The 25,999-nt window shown below is 44.7% G+C and overlaps 1 protein-coding gene and 1 long non-coding RNA gene across 2 annotated transcripts; both read left to right on the forward strand.

Annotated features, from left to right (window-relative positions):
* Positions 1 to 338: 338 nt before the first annotated feature.
* LOC11175744 (uncharacterized) lies at positions 339 to 4,314 on the forward strand. Its single transcript, XR_009764669.1, has 2 exons — positions 339 to 1,073; positions 1,170 to 4,314. It is a non-coding gene; the product is annotated as an uncharacterized LOC11175744 (long non-coding RNA).
* An 18,726-nt stretch (positions 4,315 to 23,040) lies between these two features.
* On the forward strand, positions 23,041 to 23,933 carry LOC133391154 (uncharacterized). The gene has a single exon (XM_061642369.1). It carries the CDS (start codon positions 23,138 to 23,140, stop codon positions 23,861 to 23,863), a length of 726 nt encoding a protein of 241 aa, XP_061498353.1. The 5' UTR covers positions 23,041 to 23,137; the 3' UTR covers positions 23,864 to 23,933.
* The last annotated feature ends 2,066 nt before the right edge of the window (positions 23,934 to 25,999 follow it).

Raw genomic sequence — 25,999 nt, forward strand, 5'->3', positions numbered from 1 at the left:
ATACTGACTCTCGACTGAACCTTTCGCTGACTGAATTAGCAGGGTTCCTCGCTTGCCAACACACACGATTGACGTTCTATAGCGGTTTTTACGCAATCAAGCATTATGTCATTATTTCATGCTTTTGAAATTAGTTACAGTTCACTTTTGCAAAATACACACACACACACACACACACACACACACACATTTCTGCTACAATCGCACTATCACATAATATCAAAAATAGGTAAACAGTCACCACTGTTTGGGTAGCGTGCCAAAACAGCTCGTCTAAACAACGCTGACCTTCCTTCTATCTTATCTCTGGTACTGATGCGGGGATTTACCGCTTGCAGTGCGTGTTCGCCCTGGTTCGCCTCACCGATTGCCAGTATACAATTACAGTTCCACGATCACTGACGCCCGAACGGGACGCCACACTTTCGCTGCTGATCCTCATTAAAATCAATCGTTTGGCAACCCACCGGGGGTTGCATCCCCAACGATGACAGCTAGTGGTTTGTGTCGCAAGAAGAAGGATGCTTTGCTAGTGGTTTGCGTTCTATGGCTAAGTTGTATCACTTCCAAAGCATTAGCGATGGAAGCGGGCGAAGGGTGCGAGTGGCAGTACGCGTGCTGCGAGTGGGTTCAAGTGAACGGATCGTGCAAAAGCCTCTGCCCGAAGCCAACCATTGTGTGTCCGGCGAAAGAAACAAGCACCAGCGATCCGGTCAGGATACACTCGCCGAAAGTGATCGTGACCGCACCCTGCAATGAAGGCTACCGGCGTGATCATACCCACCGGTGTCGGAAAATTTTTGAAGAACTTGTCTATTTCTGAGATCTTCTGAAGTTTGTGTTCTGAAGGTTTAAATCTCTCCAATGTTTGAAGAAATAGAACGGCTGGAAGTGCCAGTACCAAAACTATCCTTCCGTTGAAGAATAACGGAGCTAGTGGCAACCAAACAACCCCATTTCCGAGGCGTTGAACATGCTATTTGCAATAAAATCCCAACGAATCACATTATCCAACAAATAAGCATCGAATCGAAGTACATCTGACACCACTAAACCAATCGGACGGAAATCGGGTAGGTAGCGGGCACTGGTGTCCAACCAAAACTAATTGAAACGATCATCATCCACTCAATTCCAACTGATGAGCTTCTTCTTGTCCAATGTTGCAGCAAAGTGTGTCCTGCGCATCGCGGCCTCACTCACCCCAGCAAGCAAAACCCATCACAACAACGTGCAGCCTTCGGTAATCGTACATTGACCGGGAACGGTCCACTGGAACGGACAAAACAGTGCGCGGGGATGGCGAATGATGCTGATTTTAGTGGAATATTTAGTTACATCATAATAGCTAATACGCCCTGTAATCTTATTGGTTTTGGCAGGTTAAAGTTTCCTATGTCAACTGAGGGTTTTTGTTGTTGCTGTTGCTATTGTTGGCTACTGCTGGCTTGCTGGTTGACTCACCCCACTCGCACCAGGAACTGATTTGTATTTAATCCGTAGCCTTAATTAGATTTCACTCCTGCCCCTTCTGTCACGCCCCACTTCAACTGCAGCAAGGACGTGTGGGCACGTGCGGTCGACGGTTGCTTTATTCCTTCTGCCTCGTTCGATAGGCAATCGATACCAAATCCGTATCCACCGCGGACATATCTCTTCCTCTCTCTCTCTCTGCCTTCGCTTTGCTCTGTGTTTGATGCTCCTCTTTCACTCGCTGGATCCAACGACCGCTCCCTCAATACCCACGGACCCGGCCACGGCAATAAGATTCGCTACGACGCTTCGCTGCAAATGGTCCGGAATTTCCTTCCTTGTTTTGCTTCCTTCGTCAATTTCGTTTGACCGCTGCCGAGGGATCGCCAGGCTACCGAGTGGAAAGCAGGGCTGTAGCGCAGTGGCACTAAAATAAAATAAAATAAACACAAACCACTGGTTCAGTAAAAAAAAACACAACAGGGACGAGGGATGGAACGGGCTGGTTCGGTATTTCCTTCCCCTCCCTCGCACCTACACCAACCCAGCACGCAGACACAGTACAAATAGAAAAATAATAATGTCCGATTCCGGATATTTATCACGTGCCATTGCCGGTGATGTGTAAATTCCCGTGTATTCCGGGATTCCTTCCGCTCTGCCCGGGACGGACGATTTTTCATCTTCAGCTAGCAAAACATGCCCACGCCACCACCAACCCTCTTGCTCAGTAGAACTGTCAGAAAGCAAATAAATTTTACAATTCCGTTCCATATCCGATCGTTCGCACACACAACACACACACACACACACACTCGGTAGCTTTCTATTTGGTGCCCGAACGGGTGCAAACGCTTCACGTTGCCCGTTTGCCTTTCGGTGGAATTGTTTTAGTTCAGTGATTTTCCTTCCCCCTCTCTCCCACCAGCGAAATCTCTTGAGACGACAGGAAGGCACGGCACGGAGTGATTCTTCATCTTTTGCCCCAAGGCCATCGCCACTGGTAGCGGAACCGGAACCGGGCTAAAGTGGCTATTTTTCTTGGCTCGTTCCGCTCCCGGTCAATGGCCAGACGATCACGCTGCCTGCCGATGCCGATGATGACGACGGTGAGGATGATGATGATGATGATGATGACGATGGAATTTATCGAAATTGCTTGCAGGAAACAAGATCGACACCCCCTTCACTTAACCCGATGCCCAAACAAAAAAATCCGTCCACCTGTTCCGAGTATCCGAGCTTGGCAAACCTGCTGATGCCGTTCTGCGGATTTTCACCCGAGAAAATTCTGTCAGATTTCCTCCCAAAACACACACACACACACAATTCTTCGTGCGAGAATCCCAGTAAAGGGATTGATATCCTTTTGATTTGTCGGTATCGTTTTGTTCCGGCTTGCCGACGCATTCCCAGGCTCCCGCGCTGTTGTGCAATCAAACAACGGAGAAGGGCACAAAATTGAATTCACTAACCTCCTTTACCATTTCTCCCACCAAGCGTTGGGTCGACGAGTCCGGTACAGACGAAAACAAATAAAGCAAAAAGCATCCCGCTTGGTCCCGATATGTTATGACGGGAAGTGTAAACCCTTCAAACGGCAGCAAGCCTGTTCGATTTGACACGATAACGCATGAACCTCCCGGGACCGTGGCGGAGGGGTTTGAGGTCAGAAAAATGGGTACGGGAAAAAAGGCACCGGGGAAAATTGGGAACATCACAATAAAGGATGCGGATATAGGAGCGTGTAAGAGAAAAGTACAGACAAAAAAAAACGGGAAGAAGAAAAAAGAAACATCAACATGTCAAGCAGGAAAGCAGGAAAACAACCGAAATCTGATAATCCTTTTCAAATCATCCTACGTATTGTGTGCTTGTGTGCCGGGCGGGTAGGCCGGGTGGCAGCGAGGGCAGTGCTGTCGGCGTCTCGGGGCAAGTGTCATCATCGGCAAAAATGGCACAAAATCAATGTCTGTGCCGATGATTGGTCTGGCGCATTCGCGGTGACGAGTTAAGTGCGATCGTGTTATGCCGCCGTAGTCCGTTTCGCCTTATATTTCGTCCTCTCGCTTCCATTCGCTGCCAGCGCCACCATCCTTTCCCGTTCTTAAGGCTGAGGCGCGGGATCGAAACAAAGAAAATATTTCTGCTGGTTTATTACAATCATTTCCCCCGGGGGCGATGCACACCCGTTAGTTGCCCGTACTCGATAGACCGCGCTAGAATAGGGGCCGTTTTGCCCCCACGGGTATAAAACCCCTCCGGGGCGCAAACCCCAGCGCAAAACACAGGATCGTATGAAGTACGTGTAATTGAAATTTGAATCACTTCAAAGTTGTTTAAAGTTGACAAAAGTATGGCTAAAGCCCCGTGGTCATATTTGGGTTGGCGAAGGATAAACGTAAACTTTCGTTGACGTGTGTGTGTGTGTGTGTGTGTGTGTGTGTGTGTGTGTGTGTTTGTGTGTGTTGAAGCAATCAACAGCAGCGTTGGTAAGCCGGTCCGTCGTGATCAAAGCAAATTGGCTTAGTTTTTGAATGCCAATGACAAGAAAAGCGGAAGATTACCATAATCATGATTCATATAGAGTAGGGTAGATTTTTTGTTTGTTTATTGAGAAAGACTTAAAATAGGATAAAAGATGAGATTTCAATTACACATTCGTCTATTCAGTTATGTTAATAGATTGTTCAATAGAATAGCAGATATGTAGTTTTAGTGGTTAATAGATGTTTAGTACAGAAAATTTACCTTTTAACCAAACATAATGTAACAATGCGGCTAGGCTAACATGAAATAAAGAACCAGTTTTTGAAGCATTTACTATTATTTTCTAATCAACTTAAAGGTTAGAAGTAATTTATGCCAAAAAATGAAGCATAAAATTAACTTTTATCTCAATTTGAAGTTGAGAAGACTCGATTGATGGGATAGAATAAGGCTCAATATAACTATTCGTGAGTTCAAGCCAAATATTAGTTAAGAAATACGCCTATCTACAGCAAACTTAAAACGCTTCGGGCTATTATTGGAATATTGTTTACCAAAGTGCAATAGAAATGAGCACTTGCGTGAAGCGGTATGCAAAATGCTACCTTCTCCAGGACCATTTAATAAAACATCACTGGTAGGTAATAATCGAATGTAGTTCCCGGATCAAACTTGCGAAATTATGCTCCAATGCTCCTTCCAGCTCCACCGAAGCAAACCAGTAACCATCTTCTCAAGGTCCTTTTCTACTTCTTCGTCCGACCGTACCACCACCCCAAAGCGAGCGCCCAGCACTCTCGCTAATGAATCGGAACCTCCACCCTTGATCACTCCACCCTCCACGTCCATTGCTTTACGCCCTCCAGCACTTGTCTTTCACCGTTTGCCTGCGATCGATCAAATCATCCACTTCATTGCGCGGCTGCGAGTGTGTGCATGAAACACTCGAATCATCAACGCACAGCTTGACTTCAATCACCCCACACCAGGACGGGTGAAGCGCTGCCGGGTGACCGCAGCGGGACAAGTGTTACATTTTTAATGAAAAATACCATTATATACGCCGTGCCGGGGACATGGCTTGCCGGCCCTGCCCCTACACCGTACGCTCCATCAAAACTAAACCACGACAGTTGGACCTTCAGCGGCACGGCACGAGGTAGAAGGACTGACAGATGTGTGGCCAGTGGCAAGAAACTCCATTACCGGTGAGGGTGAGTGGCATTCTGGCTACCGGGTGGCAAAATATCTCATTAGTGACAAATTATCCAGCACTTGTGTTTTTTTTTTTGGTTTATTTTTGTCTCTACTTTCTTCTGTTTTGGCCAACCAAAAACCGGCCTGACTCGATATCCTTTCCTCCGATGAGTAAGGGTGTTTTTTTATTATTTTTTTAGATGGTAATTCTTTTCCTGTGCCGTGTTTCGGAGGATGCACCGGGCTTCAGGGTGGAAAGTTCCATCGTTTGCCCGGAAAGCCTTCACATGCCGCTCTCCACAGTCACGCGGAGAGGGCACGCGCTCGAGAATCGAGAGGAAAAATATTGATGACCTATTAGCTCGATGGGTTTCGCTCAATCGAGCGCTCAAAACAAACGCCATGAGCGAGTAGGGCGAATGGAGGAAAATTGCTACAGCCGAGCGTGGAGGAAAACAAAACCAAAACCACCAAGCGCTTATGCTCAGTTAATGCTGCATCATTTTTCATGCAACGCTAGGTCGGGTGTGGAGTGTTGCTGCTGCTGGAATTTTTCTAAATTATCTCCACCGGTACACGTGCTCAATATTAGCACGTGCGACGTTCGCAGAGCAAAGCTCGCGAGGCGCAAAACAAGCCTCAAACGCGAAAGGGAACGAAAAAAAAGGAAAGAATACTTTCCCTCAGGTGCACGGCATGTGCGAACGTTGGCCTTACCCCATGAGAGTTTCCCTTGGCTTCATCAGGACTTTATTGAATTAATATTGACGGTTTTTAATAAACACAGTGCTGTTGCTGTTGTCATCGTCCCATTCACCGTGGGCAACGAGGGCAACAACATTGTGGAAAAACAAATCACTACCTTTTTTTTTTGCATATCGTATGATTTCATTAATTTCGGAGGGCGAAAACGCGTAACGGTGGAGAGAATGTTCAAATTTGCGCCCTATATTTACCATCGCAAACAATGTCACAAAATCATAGTAATTAACCTTTATTTCAGTCGTCAAACCCTTAATTTGGACGGTCACTGATTATGGGCTTGGAAGTTGCGATTAAAGTTGTGATTGTTTACGCACTTTATTAAATAAACACATCACACATTAACACGGTAAATTCTAACAACCGTGCTCATGACCATTGCACCCCATTTGTTTTCCCTCCTTTTCTATTTCACCCCCTCAATGTTAGTTCCTCGCTCGAGCCAGAAAATTAAAGATTCCATCCAGCCGTTTCCTATAAATCCTAGAATCCCAGAATCGATAGTTCCCTTTTTGTCCCCCCCTGGAAAACGGTAAGAAAGCCTCAGTCAGCCGAACTCCGCCTTGGAGAAGCTCAGTTGGGAACAGTTCACCCAGCGGACAGCGGGGTCAGCCCCGGGAGCAAAAGTGTCATTATCTATCTCGTTAGAGATATAATTTGCACAGCAATTAGACCAGAGCCAGCCGGCCGGACGGGGATGGGCATTTGTCCCCCCCTTCACAAGTGCGAGATAGCTGCCCTAGTCTGAGCCCGCGGGTGGTCCGGTCTTATCGCCCGCCGCTCAACCGCCCAAAACACAAGGACACTCATACCACCCACCGGAAGCCAACGACCATCGCTCCTCTCGGGTACGAGGAACCGGCAATGAAATCATGGGCCAAGGGGTAAGGGATGAGTAAAGTGGGCATTTCGTTCTCTCCCTATCGGGCGATGGGTGACGTTTGTTTTTCAAATTTGCATACAAATTTAATTCCATTTGTTTATTTCCTCTAAATTTTATACCTCGCCTGCGTGTTGCTTTTCTTTCATCAACACCACCGTCACCACCGTTCGCTCTTCCGCTTCCACTTTGGTGGGCTCGTTTTAAAGTAGAAAACATTACCGTGTGGGGAGTGTGATAAGACGGGGACGGGGAGAGAAATGAGCTACCCGGGACGATCGATATAATGTGCCGTCCTGCATAGCACTGGGCACCGGTGGCAGCGCCACTACACAACAACAACCGGCGGCTTTTTCGGTCGTAAATGTATCCCTCCGCCGTGGGATCGATAATGGGGGAGGCGCGAGGAAAACCCGGGACCAACCGAAGCCAACCAGTTACTGCCACCCATGGTCCAGCAAAGCAAGCACGGCGAACAAAACAAAAAATGGTGGAAACCGTTTGCCCCGTTTCATCCAAATCACTTTCTAATGACATCGCATGCATTTTAATGCACAAAATCAATTACACTTTTCCGTGCCACAGCTCCGTGGGGTTGGCACGGCTCATGCACGTTTTTTTGTGGCTCTTAAGGGTGGAACGATGGAAGGTAGCGGGCACCTTCTGGGGCAATATTTGTTCTTTTACACTGTTGTGTCGTTTGGCGATGAGATGGCTATCTCTCTAAATGACACACAATCGACAGTCATTTGAAATCGTCGATCCATCGTTACCTACCCCCATTCGCGGGGCTCTGGCGCCTCTTTCATCCCCTTTCTCCTCACTGCCTCATAGCACATCGGAACAATGGACAGAGAGTCGCTTCAGCGGCTTATCCGCTGTCCGATCTTTGGTTTTACTTTTTTTTTTTTGCATATTACGAATGTAGTCACTACCTTTGCCATCAAATGGTGGACCCGGTACCTTGGTGACAGGGTCCGAGGACAACACCCATGTTAAGCTATCGAGTCTGATTCGTGTGGCCCGAGGGTAGCATACTAATCCGTCCCACCTTTTGCCTTGGTAAGGTTGATCTTTTCGAATACAAACTCTGGTTGCTGATGGGATGGGAAGGTTAACAGAATGCTTGAAGTGTACATTTTCACACTTATTGTGGATTAAATCTACATGACATTTTTCTTCCAGAATTGTTCTAGCAGCAACGGGAACCTTTAATTTTGTGCATTGCGCATGAAAAACAGGTTACTAGACGTTTCGTTTTCATGTCGTGTGCTCTCTTCTCTTTACCACTTCTCATTACGCTTGCGGTACAGAATGTCGGAAAGTTCATTATTAAAGCTGATTAACAATTAAGTAATGGTAATTGCCGTTCACGTATACCACACAGCCACAAGTCAACCTTCCCCCCCCCCCTTAAACTTCCCTTCAGACCGCACGGTTCCATTCATCCGATTGTGCAAAATGCAGTTTTGCGTGCGATTCGGTACTCCACATTCGACGAGCCACCAGGGAGCTGATGGCAGTTGATGGCCACACTCACGACCCGAGTTCTAACTGTCAACAGTTTGATGCTAATGAGTTGTAAGAAAAATAAACTCACCATTTCGCCTGCTCCCTTCTTTGCCTGGTCCCTCCGAAAAGCGCACACACGCGGGCTAATGCTGAAATGCATCAAACCACACATACTTGCGCCGCCGTGCCGCCTACCCGTCACTAATGAGCAGTCTAATTTAGACGAATTAGTTACAATTTGTGAGATTGAAAAATATTTCCAAACCTAACTACCTTTCCCCGGGCACTAACAAACACACACACACACACATACACTCCAACGCGCCCGTCGTTCTGCCGTGCTCGATGGAGGATAATTAGGGCTCGGGCAAGCATGCAGCGACACTAACCAGTTCCGAATGTGCAGTTCCGCTTGCCATTTCTTAAACACCTGCTTGAGCGGGAACAATCAACTGTTCCGCTTCCGTTTTCAGGGTGGGGGAACGCGCAAAGCGGAATGTAGAACTGGCAAACGTAAATGGTTTACCATTTGTTTGGGAGAAAACCTACTTACCGAAACAACACACACACCTATTTGTGGCTCATATGTAACGGGGTAAATTGATTCCACCGTACCATTACAGCAACCGACTAGGTAAAGGACCTTTTTTTGTTTTGTTTTCTGCAGAATTATTTTTCAGAATTTCTTATCGTCCCAACCAGGATGCAATTGTGAGAAAATGCTCGTGAAATGCTTAACATTCTTCGCATCGATTCGGTGTAGTTTCTTTTCCGCGTTTCCGTGTGTTCTACTTTCTGTTTCTCGACCAACATGGTCTCAGTGTAATGCGTTCGTAAATTGATATTTGCATGCAAATAATTAATTAACCGTCGGACAGCCTTGCCTAGCCCGCCACTCCCCGGTCGGCATGTTGTTTTCTAATGGTGGTAAGCGGAAAGAACTGATTTTACACCAAACTTCCTTTCCGGTGCCGGACCAACACAGCCCAGAAGCCGTACCTGTCACTCAGTGGCGCGATGCTTTTTATATAAAAAAGGTAGTCGTTTTTGTACCAAAATAATCAACAAGGTTTTTTGCGGTTTAATCCAGGGGTGGACAACCTGAGGCTTTTCCGTCGTTAAAGCAAGGTTAAAGCAAGAAGCTTCAAAATGCTGCAGGATATTAACAGTTTAAAGCTTAATAATAAATCGGTGTACGTTATTTAATAAGCTGTAAAAGGCTTTCATGAAGAAACTCATTTGTCTTTTGATTTTCTGAACTGTCTATCAAACTACTCCATCCTAGGTCTGGAGTATATTTTTAGAAGAAACTTTAGATATGTCATTTGCCACAATTATACTTTAAATTTCAAGCTTAACAACTGCACAAACCCGTTTTCAAATTTAAACTAACCAATCCCGAATTGTTGATCCCTGAGCTCAGCGCGAAGCGTCTGTCGCTTTTGACAGACGTTCGTATTCCCACCTACCCCCAGAGGCACAATTATCCTGCCGTGTACCGCTAATCACCTTGCGGGTCAGGTTACGTCGGTGGAGTACAAATTTACAAGTGGGTTACTTTTTTAGGCCTGCTTTTTTTTGCTGCTATCCTGCCAACATAAAAAACAACCTTCATTTTTGTGTTGGACTGATGTACCCCCGATTGCCGATAATAGCCGACACACGCTTCCGCCATCGTTAGGTCCGGTCGGGATTACTCTGAGGTGGGCCTCCCGGGAAATGCGATTTCAATTAGTGTTGCACAGGAACGGGGAGGCAAAAAAACGCAACCAGCACGACCCTAAGAACTCAACAACGTAGCCAAACAACCTACCAAACTCCACTCCAAACTTGTGTTGGTGTGCCGTGAGGGGGTTTCCCTATTTTTAGCGAGCAACAGGATCGGGCTAGTTTTAAAACGCTCCCTCCTGGCCGACATGAACGGCTAATACTGTTCAGGAAAGCCGGAAGCGACTCACGACACGTGACAACCATATGCCAAACCAATAGTGCCGTGCAAGCATCATCCATTATACCGTACAGCCTTTGCTTGCATTTGCGCCCTCTCCGGTTCACTTCTGCTACTTCGGAGTGGGGCGGCGGACGGGTTCAAGTGCAAAAGATTAAACTTTGATTTCCAACTTCCATTATCAGCCACCGGCGTTCGGCACGCGGCACGCGGCATTAACATATCCGGTGTTAAATAGCGACCGATACAGGGTTTCCCACGATTTATTGGTTGGTTCCCACGATTTATTGGTGCGTTCCCACGATTTTTTGGTCATTTCCCATAATTTTTTGGTAGCAACCCACGATTTATTGGTCGGTTCCCAAATATTATTGGTCGGTTCCCAAATATTATTGGTCGTTTCCCAAATATTATTGGTCGGTATTATATTATATTATATTTGGGAACCGACCAATAATATTTGGGAAACGACCAATAATATTTGGGAACCGACCAATAATATTTGGGAACCGACCAATAAATCGTGGGTTGCTACCAAAAAATTATGGGAAATGACCAAAAAATCGTGGGAACGCACCAATAAATCGTGGGAACCAACCAATAAATCGTGGGAAACCCTGTAAATTGGCGGCTTTATCGGCAGACCCCTAAATGCAAACCCAACTCTTTAAGTGCAACCGCATCTTTAAGCCCACACGGTCCCGTTGTGCTTGTGGGTGGCTTTTGGTGGGTGCTGGCAATTGAAATTACCATTTCCAGCCGCCGAAGTCGGCTACGGCTGGCAGAAGGCACGCTTCTTGGACGGTGATGCAGGACCTCCGGTCCCGTGCGGTCCAGCTCAATGTTGGTGCCCGATGTCTTAATTATTGAGGTATTCCGGGCAGCTAATTCATCTGCCGTTTGACGTATGGGTGTTGTGTGTGGTCGCGCGGTCATATGTACCTCTTCAGCGGAGATGGCTCGTACGCTAGCAGCTTGCCGCGAAATGATTGCAATTTAATTCATCCCGATGGAATTGCATTCCCCGACCGAGCGGGCATGCAAATACACACACACTCACACGCAACCGCGCAAAATCCAAACCCCTTCCAGGCTCCACAAATCACTTCAATTAAGTGCCGCCATCGGGATCGAATTTCAATTCCGACATTCCTTAAAGCCACGCGCTTGCCGTCCGGGCTTTTCCCGGGATTTTCGTTCGGTTCTCGTCCGATTCCCACCCGTTTCCCACCATCCACCAGGGAGAGGGCGCTTTCGAGGCTGCATCACATCAGGCCACACTGTCACTGGTTTCCTCTCCATCGTCGTTCGATTCCGTCACGGGTCGATTAATAATTAATTAAATTCTTAATTAGTTTCATCCCTATCCTTGTTATTTCCCCAAGGAGCGTCCACGTGTCGTGCCCGCCCCCTTGGCCACACTGCATCTGTGGAGTGAAAGGATTTGGCTGGCGTTCGCCTCTCACGCTACGAGCGCTGCATTAAAGACGAATTCCAAGACAATTCCAGAACAAGGTGCATATGCGTGTGTGTGAGTGTGTTTATCTATGTTACAAATTGCAATTTTGTGCCAATTCTGTTAGCGCATTTCCGATTGGCACCCTTCAATAGACAGACAGCGGGATACGTAAGAGGATTCATCAGATGAATTGCAACGTTTATTAGTATTTGAATTGGGATTTGATACTGCACTATTCTTAAAGAGCCTTGTAATGCTCTACTGTGTTATTTAAGGATGATTTATACCACATGGTTTTGTGTTAAATTACACCTAAAAATATTCAATGAGTTGAATCAGTTAGTTGAATCAATGAGTTGAAGATGAGCTAGTATTTTGATTCTTTGATTCAATATTTGATTCAAACTTCACATTTACACTTTGAAAAAAACAGCACTACACAAATACTTGGGCGAATAGTTTGCGATCGAACTTACCCTCTGAGCCTACTAACAACACACACCTTTGAGATTCTACTCCCTGAATCAGATTAAATGAGGCAAATAGAGAATCGTAAAAAAGGGAATCATATACAATGGAAAGCTAAGTATAAAATCTTCGTACTGAAATGAATCCATTCATTCTTTTGCAGGATTCAACTCATTTACTTATTCCCACTGAATACACAGATAAATACTTTGTTAATACTTTTACCCTATGCTATGTTAATACTATGCCCCTGAACTTCGTATGTCCTAGAATTAAGAGACTAAGGTTTGAGTTTTCTGAAGAAGATTGTTTACTGCAAAACAATCTTATTATGGATGTATAAGGTCCTTCAAATAAACGTCACCTAATAGCAGTATTAGTTTTACAAACCTTAAAAAAAGTAATACGACGATAACAATAGAAAATGTTTTTAAACCCCCAAAAAAAATGAATTTATCATTACATGTTAAGTAAGCTACAATACTAGACTCAAAAAAAATATATGTAACTCAAAACATGACACATTCGACGTATATCAAATTACTTTCTGAAATGGTACCAAAATTCTTAACACTATAGTGGAAAAATCGATGCATTTATAATTTTAAAAATATTCTTTACATTTTTTACTCACAGCTAATCTAAAGCTTCCAATGCCAATGCGGACTCCCCACAATCCAATCGCAACAACGAACGGACGCCGATAAACAGCTGGATCAGTCACTCGGTGTGAACCGTAAATCAAGCATAAGCCACGGATTGGAATGAAGCTTATACCTGCAATAAACCTCGGCTGCAATGAAAGTGCGTTTTATGTGCGACGACAAGTGCCGAATCTTTCATCGCTTATAATAAGCAGTTGTAATAATAAGCTTGCTATGAAAGAACTGTACAAGCGTACAGGAAGTTCGCCAAGCAACCTTCGCCTTATCGTCTGGCGCAGTGCAACGGTGAGTTTTCTTTGAGGAAGTGTGCTGAATCATCCCGCTCCCGGAGTATGAATCACACCGGCGTATGTGCGCGTGACGCTGACTACCGAGCGCCATAGGTTTAGGTCTATTTTCGACCATTGCCCTGGCCACCATATTTCAAATTTGACAGTCCTTGATAACTGGTCCACGCAAACCACGCCCTATGATAATGTTACCAATTATCCAAACAAGCAGCTATTCGATTGCAATACTGACTCACCTTGTTTTATGAGCCACACACGCTTGAGCCATATACGAGCTAGGCACAAAACAAAACTGGAACTGTTTAACGTATTACTACAGGATTTGTGTCTGGAATAGCTCAGCAGCAGGGTAAATGAATCAATAGTGGCGTTATTGGCAATGGTACAGATATTATTCGATGGAATCAAAGTCCAAAGAAAGATACTTTACATCTTATCTTCCCGAGAGCTTTTGAGCTCTACATTCTACTTTTGAGCACTATAGAGCACCATAAAATAGTGAATTTGTTTCGTATATCTGCGGTGTTCTGTGATAGTCACGATCAGAATCGAAATACAACTGAATTATGTAGCTCGTTCAATAGAGAACAGAAGAATTTCGTTAAAATAACAAGTAAAGCAAAAGCTTTATTTTACCGTTGGAAATTTCATAACTATGATGAATGAATACATTTTCCATTGGCAACATCGTACAGAGAGTATCAGGTACTTGGAATTAATTTTCATCCTTCGAATTGTCATTTTATGATTTACAAATAATACAATAGGGTAAAAGTATCAATAGTGGTGCAATTATACCCCTAATAGATGTGCTGTAATAGATTTTAAGTATCAGGAAGGTAAATTTATGAATGTTTTAACACATAACAATAGTAATATGTTTTGTCTTTGCCATCACAACCATTTTTAGCATCAAACACAACAAATTTACGAAAAAATACGTATGTTTGTGACTAGTTCGTTGTACCTATAATGGTTGTATTGCTCTTATAGTCGTCGTATTGTGTTCCTCTAGTGATGGTATAGCTCAAAACCTGAGTATACTATAAAAAAAAACTTAGTTTTGAAGCTGTTTTCATATGAATAGCAAGGATTATTATTGATTTCTTACATATTTTGATCGTAAAAAATGTATAAATTTGAGTGAAGAAAATATTGACAAAAGTACTGAATAAAAATAGTAGTCTATCATTTTTTTGTAAATTACTAATTTTTGATGCTTACTTTTGTGAAAACAATACGACATGTTAAAAATATTTTGGAAAAATTCTAAAATATCCTATTTTTACTGATTTTATGACGATAATCACTGTAGGAACATCCTGTTTTGTGTACCTATAATGGCACTTTAGTAAAAAAAACACTTAAAAAAGCAAAAATATGATCAAAAGGCAATTTATCATTTTAAATCAATAACAATTCATAAACGTTATGTTCAAAAAAATAATTGCGTTGTTATTTGGACATTTACAGCGTTAATATGATTTTAGTAACGAAATCCTAAAGATTTTTTAGAAAAATGTTGACAGATTTAACAAAATAAGAGATTTTTCTGTCACTATGTAACGGAATGACTTCATTTTATTTTTGAACCCTTCATAAAAGACCAGAGAACATTTCAACTTTTCAATTATCGTATGGAGCGCATTATAGTGGAATACCACCTTTATTGGTACTAGTATTGGGTACTACTAGTGACAAATTCTTCAAAATTTAATTGATTTTTGCACTACGATAAACAATATAATTGTAAATAATAGTATTGTTTCAGTTATATTTAATTCTTAATGGAAATGACTTTTCCATATAGTATTCCTTTCTTGTTAGCACACGGTTCATTTTAATTAAAGCAAAACCATATACTGAAAGAAGCGACTCTCATGCACGCATAAACACCCATTGGAACATACATTTGATTGGTGACAGTTATCCTTTTCCCGGGTTTTACCGAGTATCAGTTTGAAGCGGGTCGAGCTTTTCACAAAACTTAATGGAACGGGAAAGAAGGAAGGAGAAAAAAAGTCAAGCAAGCTGTCATGATGAAGAAAGAGTGTGAGAAAGAGGGAGAGAGAGAGACAGCTGTATCCCGGCAGCTGCACAATGATAATGAAAACATCAAAGCAGTTAGTTGTAACCTCGAGTCGTCATCAACTACGCCATCCACCGTAGCCGCTTGCAATGCGAAAAGGATTGCCGGGAAGCTTTCCATCCCCGCATTACAGCTAAATGCACTGCCATAAGGTTCATTGTGGTACGGCTGTGCCGCACACTCCTCACCAGTCCGCTTTCTACTAGCCATTTCGTTGTAAAAGATGGCAGGATAGCGCAACAAAAAAAAAACTCCAGAAACCAATTGCAACCCATTGCCAGCTGGACAGGTACGATGCAGAATCTCATCCGGGCATAAAATTAAAAATATGTGCACTGACACAGAAATTGTAATGAAACTGAATGGATGGGTTTATGTGTGCGCTGGCCGTCCCGACACCGCAGCATCTGGACAGCGAGTGTAGCATAAGCTTGCGTTCGCGTTTGACTCCTCCGCCTGCAAGGCAGGTTGACAATCATATTCTTAGAATTCTGATGCAGCGACTATATCCACGAGCCGTCCGGTCCGGGTGCAAACTGTGCACCGAGAAACGAGAAACTGTATGTAAAAATTCAAAGCCAAACACCGGATCAAAGACAAAAGTTCAATCGGTTGCCGGCTGCCCAGCCAATAGGGTGACAAAGTGCCCCATCATACCCGACATGATGCTTGGCCGTTGTTCCCCACTGCATGCCGGTCGTCATCGTCACTATTGCGATACAAACAATACGAGGACACATTGTTTATCACTTGTCAGCACATCAATGGTACAATCTGCAACGGGTCCAGCTAAACACCTGCCGCTGGTTGCAGCCACGGCAACCGACACACGCCAAGCCAATGCGATCCGGTCACCCGGTCAGTACGATCACGAACCAGATGGCGATAATTGCAAATTTGTTCGGTAAACATCGGTACAGCATCCCATCGGTCAATCGGTAATCCGGTTGCAAGCCCAACGCCCCTTACCCACCATTCCCGCACCGCTCACTCGCAGTTGTTTACCTGCGAACGCTGCGAGCCCGACGAAAGCCTTGTGCCCTGCCCGGCTGTACCGGAAGTGCCCGGCACTCGACATTTGGCACTGGTACGGGCGGCAAACATGAAGCCACCGACCGCAAGCCGGACGGGAACCGGTGGGCTCATTGGAGTGACCTCGTGTCCGGCTTTGCCAAGGATCTACCGCCGGCATTGGGACGGTGTTGTGTCCCCGGGCATGCTGAACGGGGGTTTTCCAAATCGGAAACGACTGGACAGCTTTGGACGGGTGCAGCCGTATTTGCATACGTTTCATTCACACTCACTCACTCTCTCTCTCTCTCCATCTCTTTATCGCCCCAACAAACAGTAAAATACGATTCTGAGCTCCGAGAACAGGGGCGGCATGTGGAGCAAAGCTGGAATCGAAAAATCGGCATCGGACCGTCGCTGACAGCAACCAAACCGAAATGCAAACACAATTGTTCTGCCGGACGCCCCATCGAACCCCTTTACCCCCGCTCCACTTTGCCGCTTCCGTCGGCCAATTCCGTTGCCCAATAGCCGGGGTACAAAACGACCGGTGCAAACCGGAACACAATTACAATAAAACATTCTGAAGTTTCGATCCTTCAGGGTGTGTGTGTGTGTACCGGCAAACTTTCCCCCACCCCCCATGATGAAACAGCAACGGAACAAAGGGAAGAAAAAAACGGCAAACCAGTCCAAAAGGAAAACAAGCGAAGGAAATGGCACCAAGATGTTCACCGGATCGTGAAAAAAGGAAAGGAAACGGTTTTGCATACCCGCTGCCGAAGCAGCTTCCCCAGCCAAGCCCTTGTACCGTAATATGCGCGCCTGTTCGTTCTATGACCAAATCGAACACGAACCGAACACGAAACCGGACAACGGTCGGGTACGGGGTTTGCATACATTATCCGCGTTCCAGTTCTTTTGTGCACTCTGGCACTGGTGTACTGGCACTACATTCGTTATCTGCACGCCGTACTTTATGGCGCGAACATTGGCTCCATCTTTGGTGCAATCGGGGGAGGGGGGGGTTAAAGATTTTCCCCCACATTCCGGCGGGCCTTGGTCCGCGCACGGAGCGAAGGGACACTTTCTTCCGCGCACACTGTACAGTACGTAGCGAAGCGTTTGGGTCGACTGGGCAAGGTGTGCGACGGTAAGGACGGTCCATTCGCCCGGGCAGGACGTGCTTTTAACCCGTTTAATGCAAAAGTAAACTACACAATATCACGATAATAAAGTCCCATTTGGTAGACAAATTGTATCGAAGGCATGGTGTATCGAGCGTTTCTTGTGAATGTCGTGGTCTGTGGAGCAGTTTGTTGAGTCGTTTGGCGTGAGGTTGTTGTTTTTTTTTGCGATTATTAGGTTGGCATTGTAAGCTTTGCACTTTGATGAAACAATTTACGACTTCATTAACTAGCCAATGGCTGACGATAGACGTGATGGGATTACGATCTGTATGGATTGCTCGTGTGCATTAACCGTTGCATTTTGGTTTGTGCTTGATACAACGGTGTAAAAGCTCCGTCGCTCACCACAATGATCGAAATGAACGAACTAATGGTGAAGGTTTACCCAAATAGCTCTATGGCAAGCCTGCAGCAATCCAAGAACATCTGGAATAAATGATAAAAAACGTAACCATTCCTTGTTTGCATGTAACCCTAGCAGGCTAAACACGATTACCCTTCTGAATGATGATGTGGTTCAGAAACTTTCGAGCTTTATCACCAGTTAATACTTTGTAACATCATGCTCAAAAAATACGCAAAAAACTACTGAAGGGATGATGTTTGGCTTAATGCCATCCAACGGATTTCAAATGTCCATTGGTTTAATTATTTTATTATTTAATATGCATTACCAAAGGGTTAAAGGGATTTTAGTGGCTCAATTGCTTACCCAAGTGCTAGACAACGGCTCACGGAGAAACAAACAGATGTTCGCTTTTTTATTCGTTGAATTAAGCCGAACAATAACTAGAGTAAAGGGAGTAAATAGTTATATTGGTGGCAGTGCCAAGAGCTGTTGTGGTATATACGGTAATTTAGAAATCATCAAGTATAATCTAATATATGGTAGTACAAAAAGTTTTCTGGTCTTTTACAAAAGATTTCAAGGTTAAATGATGCTTCCCCAGCGGTCGAAACCACTATTTGTTTTGTTCAATGTGACAACATTATCTCGGGATCGTTAGGATTTCATAAAGGAACTCGTGTTATTACTATCGCTGTAAATGACTACTAAACAAAATAATTAATTTTTAGTTTTTTTTTCATAACTACTTTGAGTTGCACTTGGTTTAATCTAATTCGTAACGTTTTGGTTTTGTTTTTCAATTGTTTTCCACTGCGCCAGCACAGAACTCAGCTATGATGCTATAATGGTTATTGTTAAGATATTATAAAAAAACAGTCCATAATTCGCAAAAATTCGCATATCTAAATTAGTGTAAAATAAACCTCTGTTTCAATTACGCCTTTCCAGAACTGGATTAAATGCAGTCGTTAATACTAATGCAACATTCAATATTTCCACCAATCAAATTTTTACATTTCTGACGATCGAATGATGACGAAATTTCATATTTTTACAGCATTCTACACTGAGGAATGGAAACAAGTTTCCACAAATCAGTTTCATTAACATTACTTTGTTGGTACAATGTAGTACTATACAAAAAAAAACTTGTGATTAATGTTAATATTGGTTGTGTTTGGGAAGATGAATCGTTGTTCATTTGCTCTGTGTTAAGACATTCATACATTTTATATGTATCAAAACTCCATTCATTACACCGCTATAGGTACATTGACCATACGCATAAAATGGAAATATGTAAAAATGTTTTATTAATTCTTTATATTTCCCTGTCCATACTATCGCTGTAAATGACTACTAAACAAAATAATTAATTTTTAGTTTTTTTTCATAACTACTTTGAGTTGCACTTGGTTTAATCTAATTCGTAACGTTTTGGTTTTGTTTTTCAATTGTTTTCCACTGCGCCAGCACAGAACTCAGCTATGATGCTATAATGGTTATTGTTAAGATATTATAAAAAAACAGTCCATAATTCGCAAAAATTCGCATATCTAAATTAGTGTAAAATACACTAATACACACGTATACCCAAGTTCGACAATACACACGTATACCCAAGTTCGACAGTTCATGGAACAAATTGCTCCGATACGATCAATAGTAACAGAACAATTTTCAAATACAACACTTTTGCACTGAGTTTTATTTAACTTAAATGAAAGAAAACAAACAGATTGCTAATTTAATGTAAAGCATTATTTATTGTACCAATTGTATTTTAACCTACCAACTTACATGTTACTTACACTTAAAAATCGTAAAACTTTACTTTTGCAAACACCCGAGCTACGCGAAGACTCCATGATCCGCATGACAAGTATTCCTTGGGAACAACCTTTCATTTCTATTTCCAGAAGGAATAATAGACCTCAAATGTAAACCAGTATTACGATCACCTTATGTTGTTGTCCAGTTCAGTACGAAACGCTCAAGAAAATTGTTGCAAGATAATTCCAGAGAAAGGCCGAACATGGAAGTTGAGCAACAGAAAAGTAGGGACATTTTTATCCAGAATGCATTAATAGTAACAGCACCCAATCGACCAAATGCTTCCACGAATTAAAACATCGTATGCAAAGAAGAGCACTGGTCTGAGTTTTTTGGAAAAAAGACATGTTGTTTATTTATTTTTACAGAGACAAAGGACCGATAGGTTTCTTTTGCCTCCCAGCAAACCACTCCAATTGTTGTTGAGGTGTTCCCTGAGAAGAAAATCATTTCACTTAATTTAACCCAAAGCACTTTGACAACCTTGTCCGCTCAAATGTGACGAAATGTCGGTCCTCACATGTGTTCAGTTACAAAATCATACAGCCATGTTCTGACTTCCTCATAAGATTTTTACTTTTAGATACTATTATTCTTAGTTGCCCACCATCAAACTTCCTGAGCGATAGGTGCGTGTCAAACCTTTCTTTGCTACGGACCAAACCATACTAGCAGCCGTATTCAGGCCATAGCTAGCCAATCTGGTATGGCACCGCCAGTTTCCATCGCAAGTATTTTTTTTATACTTTTCGCGTATCATAACTGTCGTGGTGCGCCCGTTTCGCTGCCTCTTAAATGTCTTGGCATTTGACGTTGATGTGATTCCGTCCGTAAACCGTACATAATCGCTGCAAAGCTGTGACGGTGTGACGACCACCCCGGACGCGACCGTATGCCAACACGAGGCCCACGAGTCCGTCGGCGGAATAAAAACTGTATAAATGTCCAAACGCTTTCACGATTACCATTACTCTCCACACCGCACCGGGGGCATTAGGGGTGATTCATGTGCCCCATTCCCCCCGGTCCCACCCCGTGGCCGTCGTTTATCATTTGCTGGGATACTTTTTTTTGCCACCCATATGGGTTTTTTTTTTGTTTGTTTGGTGGGGTGGGAGTTTCCACCATGCTCCTATGTGCAAGGAACAGCCACGAGGTTTGGTTTCGCTGCACCAACTGACTGGCACAGTTGGTTTCAATTGAGTTCTACTGAGTTGATGTATGTTTGGATGTGACACATGCTGCCCTTGCCCGCGGGCCGTACATTCCCCCCCATCCGCTCCCTCGACTGTCGTGTTGTCGTGCTCTGCAACTCCCATTCTCGATTCCATTTTCCTCGGTAAAAGAATCGTGATCCCGTAGGGTAGTCCGTCCTCGATATCCTTCAAGCGTGGACAAGCCCGGCCTTAGCACGTGGCTACTGAAAGCCAATACGAAGAAAGGAGAACATGATACCGTACCCTAAGCAGGGCCATGTGTAGCACGAAAAAGAACGACCGTTTTAAATACCTTTCTCGAAAGATTTCACTCACAAAAAGCTGCAGTGCAAAGTCCGCTTTTTGTTCTGTTATTTCTTCTGTGTGTATGGCCATGTGTCGCATGTCAGAATATTGTAGCAGCGCAATAAATACATGCAAAACTACACCTGCCTTACGGTGCTGTTGGTTGACTTTCCTGCCACCTCAGCCCCACTAAATTGCAACACCGAATAAGGGCGTTTCTCGCTTACGCCGCACATTCATATTCCTTAAAAATTAATTTATTTTCCCACTGTCACACTACGAAACCACTGGCAAGCGGGCGGCCGGGCGGCGAAGCTCGACGAGCAACGGGTTGACGGTTTCATAAATTATACCACACACATACAGTGCCCACATCTCGCCCTATGGCAGTACAATCGATCATTTGGTTAGGGAGGGCGGGGTGTACAAAAACAAAACACAACATAAGCTTTCATGCTAAGCTATTTTGTTTCCATCAAACATCTTTAATCTTGATGTGGCTGAAAGGTGATCCGTAATGCAACAACTCCGTTTGGACTGGGAGCTGAGCTGGACATAGTACAACATGCAACCAATGTAAATGAGGCGATTGCTTGAGTGGGCGACGGGGGTGATTGAGGAATTAAAGCATTTTTTATTTCATTCGTTTGGTTGGTTTTATTTAGAAAGTGTGTCATTTCGGATTTGCAGGTGCAGGATAATGATTTAAAAGGTACAACACAATCACTTGTATAGTGGATGTCAGAACTGGATGAGGGTGAGTATCATTTCAATTGCAAAAATTCGTGTACGTGGCATTGAGTACCCCATAGATAGCAGATCCAGTGCTCAAACAGTCAGCTACATCTCGGATCAAACGCCATAAGACGCTCCTTCTACATTATTTTACATAGGAGGGATGAACAGTGTCACCAGTGAGAAGATTCTGTTGCAGAAATTGTAATCCAAAGATAGGGTATATGCACTTTGTTATCCAAGACTCATACTTATATTCTGTTGTGACTAAACAGTACTCCCAGAAAACTGGTTTTTGAGATCCGTGGCATAAAAAGTTCCCTCATTTTCGAGATCATAAGACCTGAATGATCACAGCTGGTTGAAGATCGTGCACTTTACATTTCAGGAAGTACACCAATAACTCTCATCAACTACCCCAATAGCTCGCCAGAACTAGAATAGACGATGGCCATCAACTAATAGCACATCCCATTACTTCGAAACGCACAGTGCACATGATTCAAGGAAATTTTGAAGAATTGAACTCAATTTTTAATGCGTCGTATTCACATGACGAAATGGTTTCCTATGTTAATTTAGTGTATCAGATCATAACCCAACATAAACCTTATGTTAGGAACATGAATTCTAAAGGAAATAGCAACGTAGAAATTATTCAAGCTTGCTCCAATATATTGCTGCCATGTTGGACGGGATCGATTCCCATCCTAACTATCCCTCCATAGCATAGTCTTGTCTATCCATGCAGGGAGGTACTTGATAAATCTAAAAAGTCTGCACAGGCCGACATGCATAGACCATAGATCGGTTACACCAAAGAAGCAGAAAAGGATATATTTAAAAAAAACTCTTGCGTGTTGTTCGCTGAAACGAAATAAATCAATAACCGCTTCCCATTAAAAACCAGCCGAAACCGTCTTATCAAGCACGATCAGTTCAATCAATGTTGTTCATACGGTTAAAAGATTACCGCTTAATGTAAGCCCTATTAACAACGTCTCTTATCGTACCGCCCGTTTTGATTGTGGCTTAAATCTGACCTTAGACTTAGCAGAAAAAAATAATAATAAAACAAAATCTTTACCGTGTTTATCGCTTCGTGGTTAGTAAGTATCCATACCCATTCAGCGTGTCCCTTGTATCGACGGTATCGACTCCCACCTGTATAAAAGCATTTGCCAGCAACCGATTGGCACCATTACACTTGCCTAAGTTGTGTCGAAGTTTTTGGCAAAGTTTTGTCTCAAAAGGAACAGCAACAACAACAAAAAAAAGAAAAATATGAAGCATTTCCTACCACTGCTCGGTTTGGTGGCGCTGCTCGGTGCGGTCACAGCGGGACCGATATCGATGAGCAACAACAACATCGGGGACATCGTGAAGGTTAACGTGGATGCCGACGTCGATATCAAGAGCGAGATCAACGTGGAGCTGGTGAATGTGATTGCCGAGCTGCTGCTGGAGCTGCGGGATGTGAACGTGAACGTTTGCCGGGGATCGTCCTCCGAATCGTCATCCTCCTCGTCTGAGGGCACCAGTGAGGAGACTAGTGAGGAGACTAGTGAGGAGACCAGCGAAGAAACTAGTGAGGAGACTAGCGAGGAGACTAGCGAGGAGACTAGTGAGGAGACTAGCGAGGAGACTAGCGAGGAGACTAGCGAGGAGACTAGCGAGGAGACTAGCGAGGAGACCAGCGAAGAAACTAGCGAAGAAACCAGCGAAGAAACCAGCGAAGAAACTAGTGAAGAAACCAGTGAAGAAACTAGCGAAGAAACTAGCGAAGAACTCAGCGAAGAATTAAGTTCCACCACCATCACTACCACCGGCACTTTGCCAACAACGGGACTGCCTGATGCCATGCCCTACCAGCAGTTGGTGCAGTCGCTCGTGAAGACCAAACCGGACGGTTACAATGCGCCCGGCATGACCAAGGAGCAAAAGGAGCAACTGTGGCGCCAGCATGTGGAGCAGCTGGTCCAGAAGCACATCGTCGATCGTCAACCATAAACAAGACCGTTGGCAGTGAAAACTGATGAAACGCCGAGAGCGTAAATAATAAATAAACATTAAAACATTATTAATTGTACAAACGATTGCTTTACTTTGCTATCGAATCCATTCGCTTCCGCTAATTTGGTTGAAATTGGTAACGTCGGCAGACCCATGTCACCGTCATTTGTTACAGCCCCTTCTATCGCTAAGGAACTGCTGGCACTGGTGCGCCCACGTTAGTGATGTAATGCTCCACCATTTCTCACTCCGAAAACAAACAGCCACGAGCCATCTTGTAATATTTGCAAACCAATCGTTTCCAGCATTACTGCAAATGAAACGGAATAGCTTTGCGGTCCAGCGTTTCATATTTCATGTGCCACAATGTTTTACCGTCGCAAAATCACTCAAATCGCTTGGTAGTAGAGCAAGTACACTTTTCGGGAAGGGGAAAGAGCTTCGGTGCAGTTGCAGCCGTACATCTCCAGCTGCACATTTGTCAAACAATGTTTGGTGTGCGGTTTTCCGCACAACCTGACGCCCCGAGATGGATGTCTCATGAGCACCGTGAAGAAATGGCCGCCCGATGTGACAGCGTGATCGTAATAGTGGGTGAAGAAAGAAAGCGAATGAGTTACGACGAGCACGAATCTTTTTTGAACTTTTAACCATTTTATTAATCGACACTATTATCAATGGCAGCAAACGGGACCGCATTACCAGGCTGCTCGCCCGCGTCCTGTCCCTGCTGGCGGGCCATTTGCTGCTGCAGCATCTCCAACAGCTGCCCGAACTGGGACCCACCGATGCCGAACGAACTGTCGCTCTCGGCGCTAGAAACGTCCCCCGACTCCGAGCTGGACCTGCGGCTTCCTGCGGACTTGGAGAGCTTCCGCATCACTCGCTCGAACTGGTCGTACGTGTTGCCCTTGATGATGTTGCTAATTTGTGCGCCGAACCCGTGCCCCAGGCCGGCAAAGTCCGCGGGCATGCCGCCCAACCCGGGCAATGGGGACCCGGTCGCGCTCGGTACATTCGCTGCCACCAGCAGGGCGGCGACGACGAACGATACGGTAATAAGGATGGTTGCTGCACTTCGATCCTTCATCTTGAGAAGCTTGCTACGCACTGGCGAGGCTACAGATGGCGCCGCCACAGCCCGTGGTGGGTGCTAATTTAAGCAGTCAAACGGTGATGCCGCCCTCGCGATAGCTAATCAATTCGTTTTGCAACCCGATTGATTGGTGAACATTCCAACGTTCGGAGGGCGCTACACTTCACGGCTATCTAATCTGGATCGCCGCTCGGGGCGTGATTTGATTGCCGACAGCGGGATCAACCGACCCCGAAAACGGTTCCTTGCCCCTGTTTAGCTGTCAAAACGGTTCCCCGGACAGCCACGTCCACTTCAGTACAGCCGGAGCAGGTGAATCAATCACAGGTGCAACGGTGCAACGGACGCACGGGTGAGGAGTGAGCGGGAAAGTTTTTGAAACACAATGAAACATCGCGCGGCCCTGCTGGTCGGGCTGGCCGTACTGGGCGCCATCGTCGGGCGGGTGGCGCCAGCCGAGCAAGAAGACCCACTATCGCAGCTGCTCCTGTTCGGGGACAGTGCCGAGGAGCTGGTCGGCGGTCGGTACGGTGGACAGGCGGTGACCGGACCGATCAGCATCCGGGACAGCATCATCGGTGACATTATCAGCATCAGCGTGCGTGTGAACAGCACCGTCCGGACGAACGTTTCGCTCGAGCTGGTGCAGATTGTGGTGTGTGCGCTGAACGAGTACGGTCACTACGGTATCGGGATGGCGGACGTACGCCGGGCGCTGACACGCTGGTACGGTAAGGCGCGGCCAGCGAACCAGCGGACAGGCGGTCACCGATAAATCCCTGATCCCTGTGGCGGGGGGGGGGGGGGGGACTGAAACGTGCCAGCACAAGGCCCAACCAAGACGGCCGAGCAACGGCTTTCGGTGAAGGATTTAATTATTTGTAAACACATAAATTTAATTGAATAATGGTAATGAAAAATAATGAACATTGCGTTGTTTGGGGTTTGTTTGTATTTTTTTTTGTATTTTTAATTAAACCATACGTTTCCGTTGGAAAAGCGTACGACAATTACCGATACATTTTTCATTTCATCAA

The sequence above is a fragment of the Anopheles gambiae genome, chromosome 2 (assembly GCF_943734735.2).
Source record: "Anopheles gambiae chromosome 2, idAnoGambNW_F1_1, whole genome shotgun sequence".
In the NCBI taxonomy this organism is placed as follows: domain Eukaryota; kingdom Metazoa; phylum Arthropoda; class Insecta; order Diptera; family Culicidae; genus Anopheles; species Anopheles gambiae.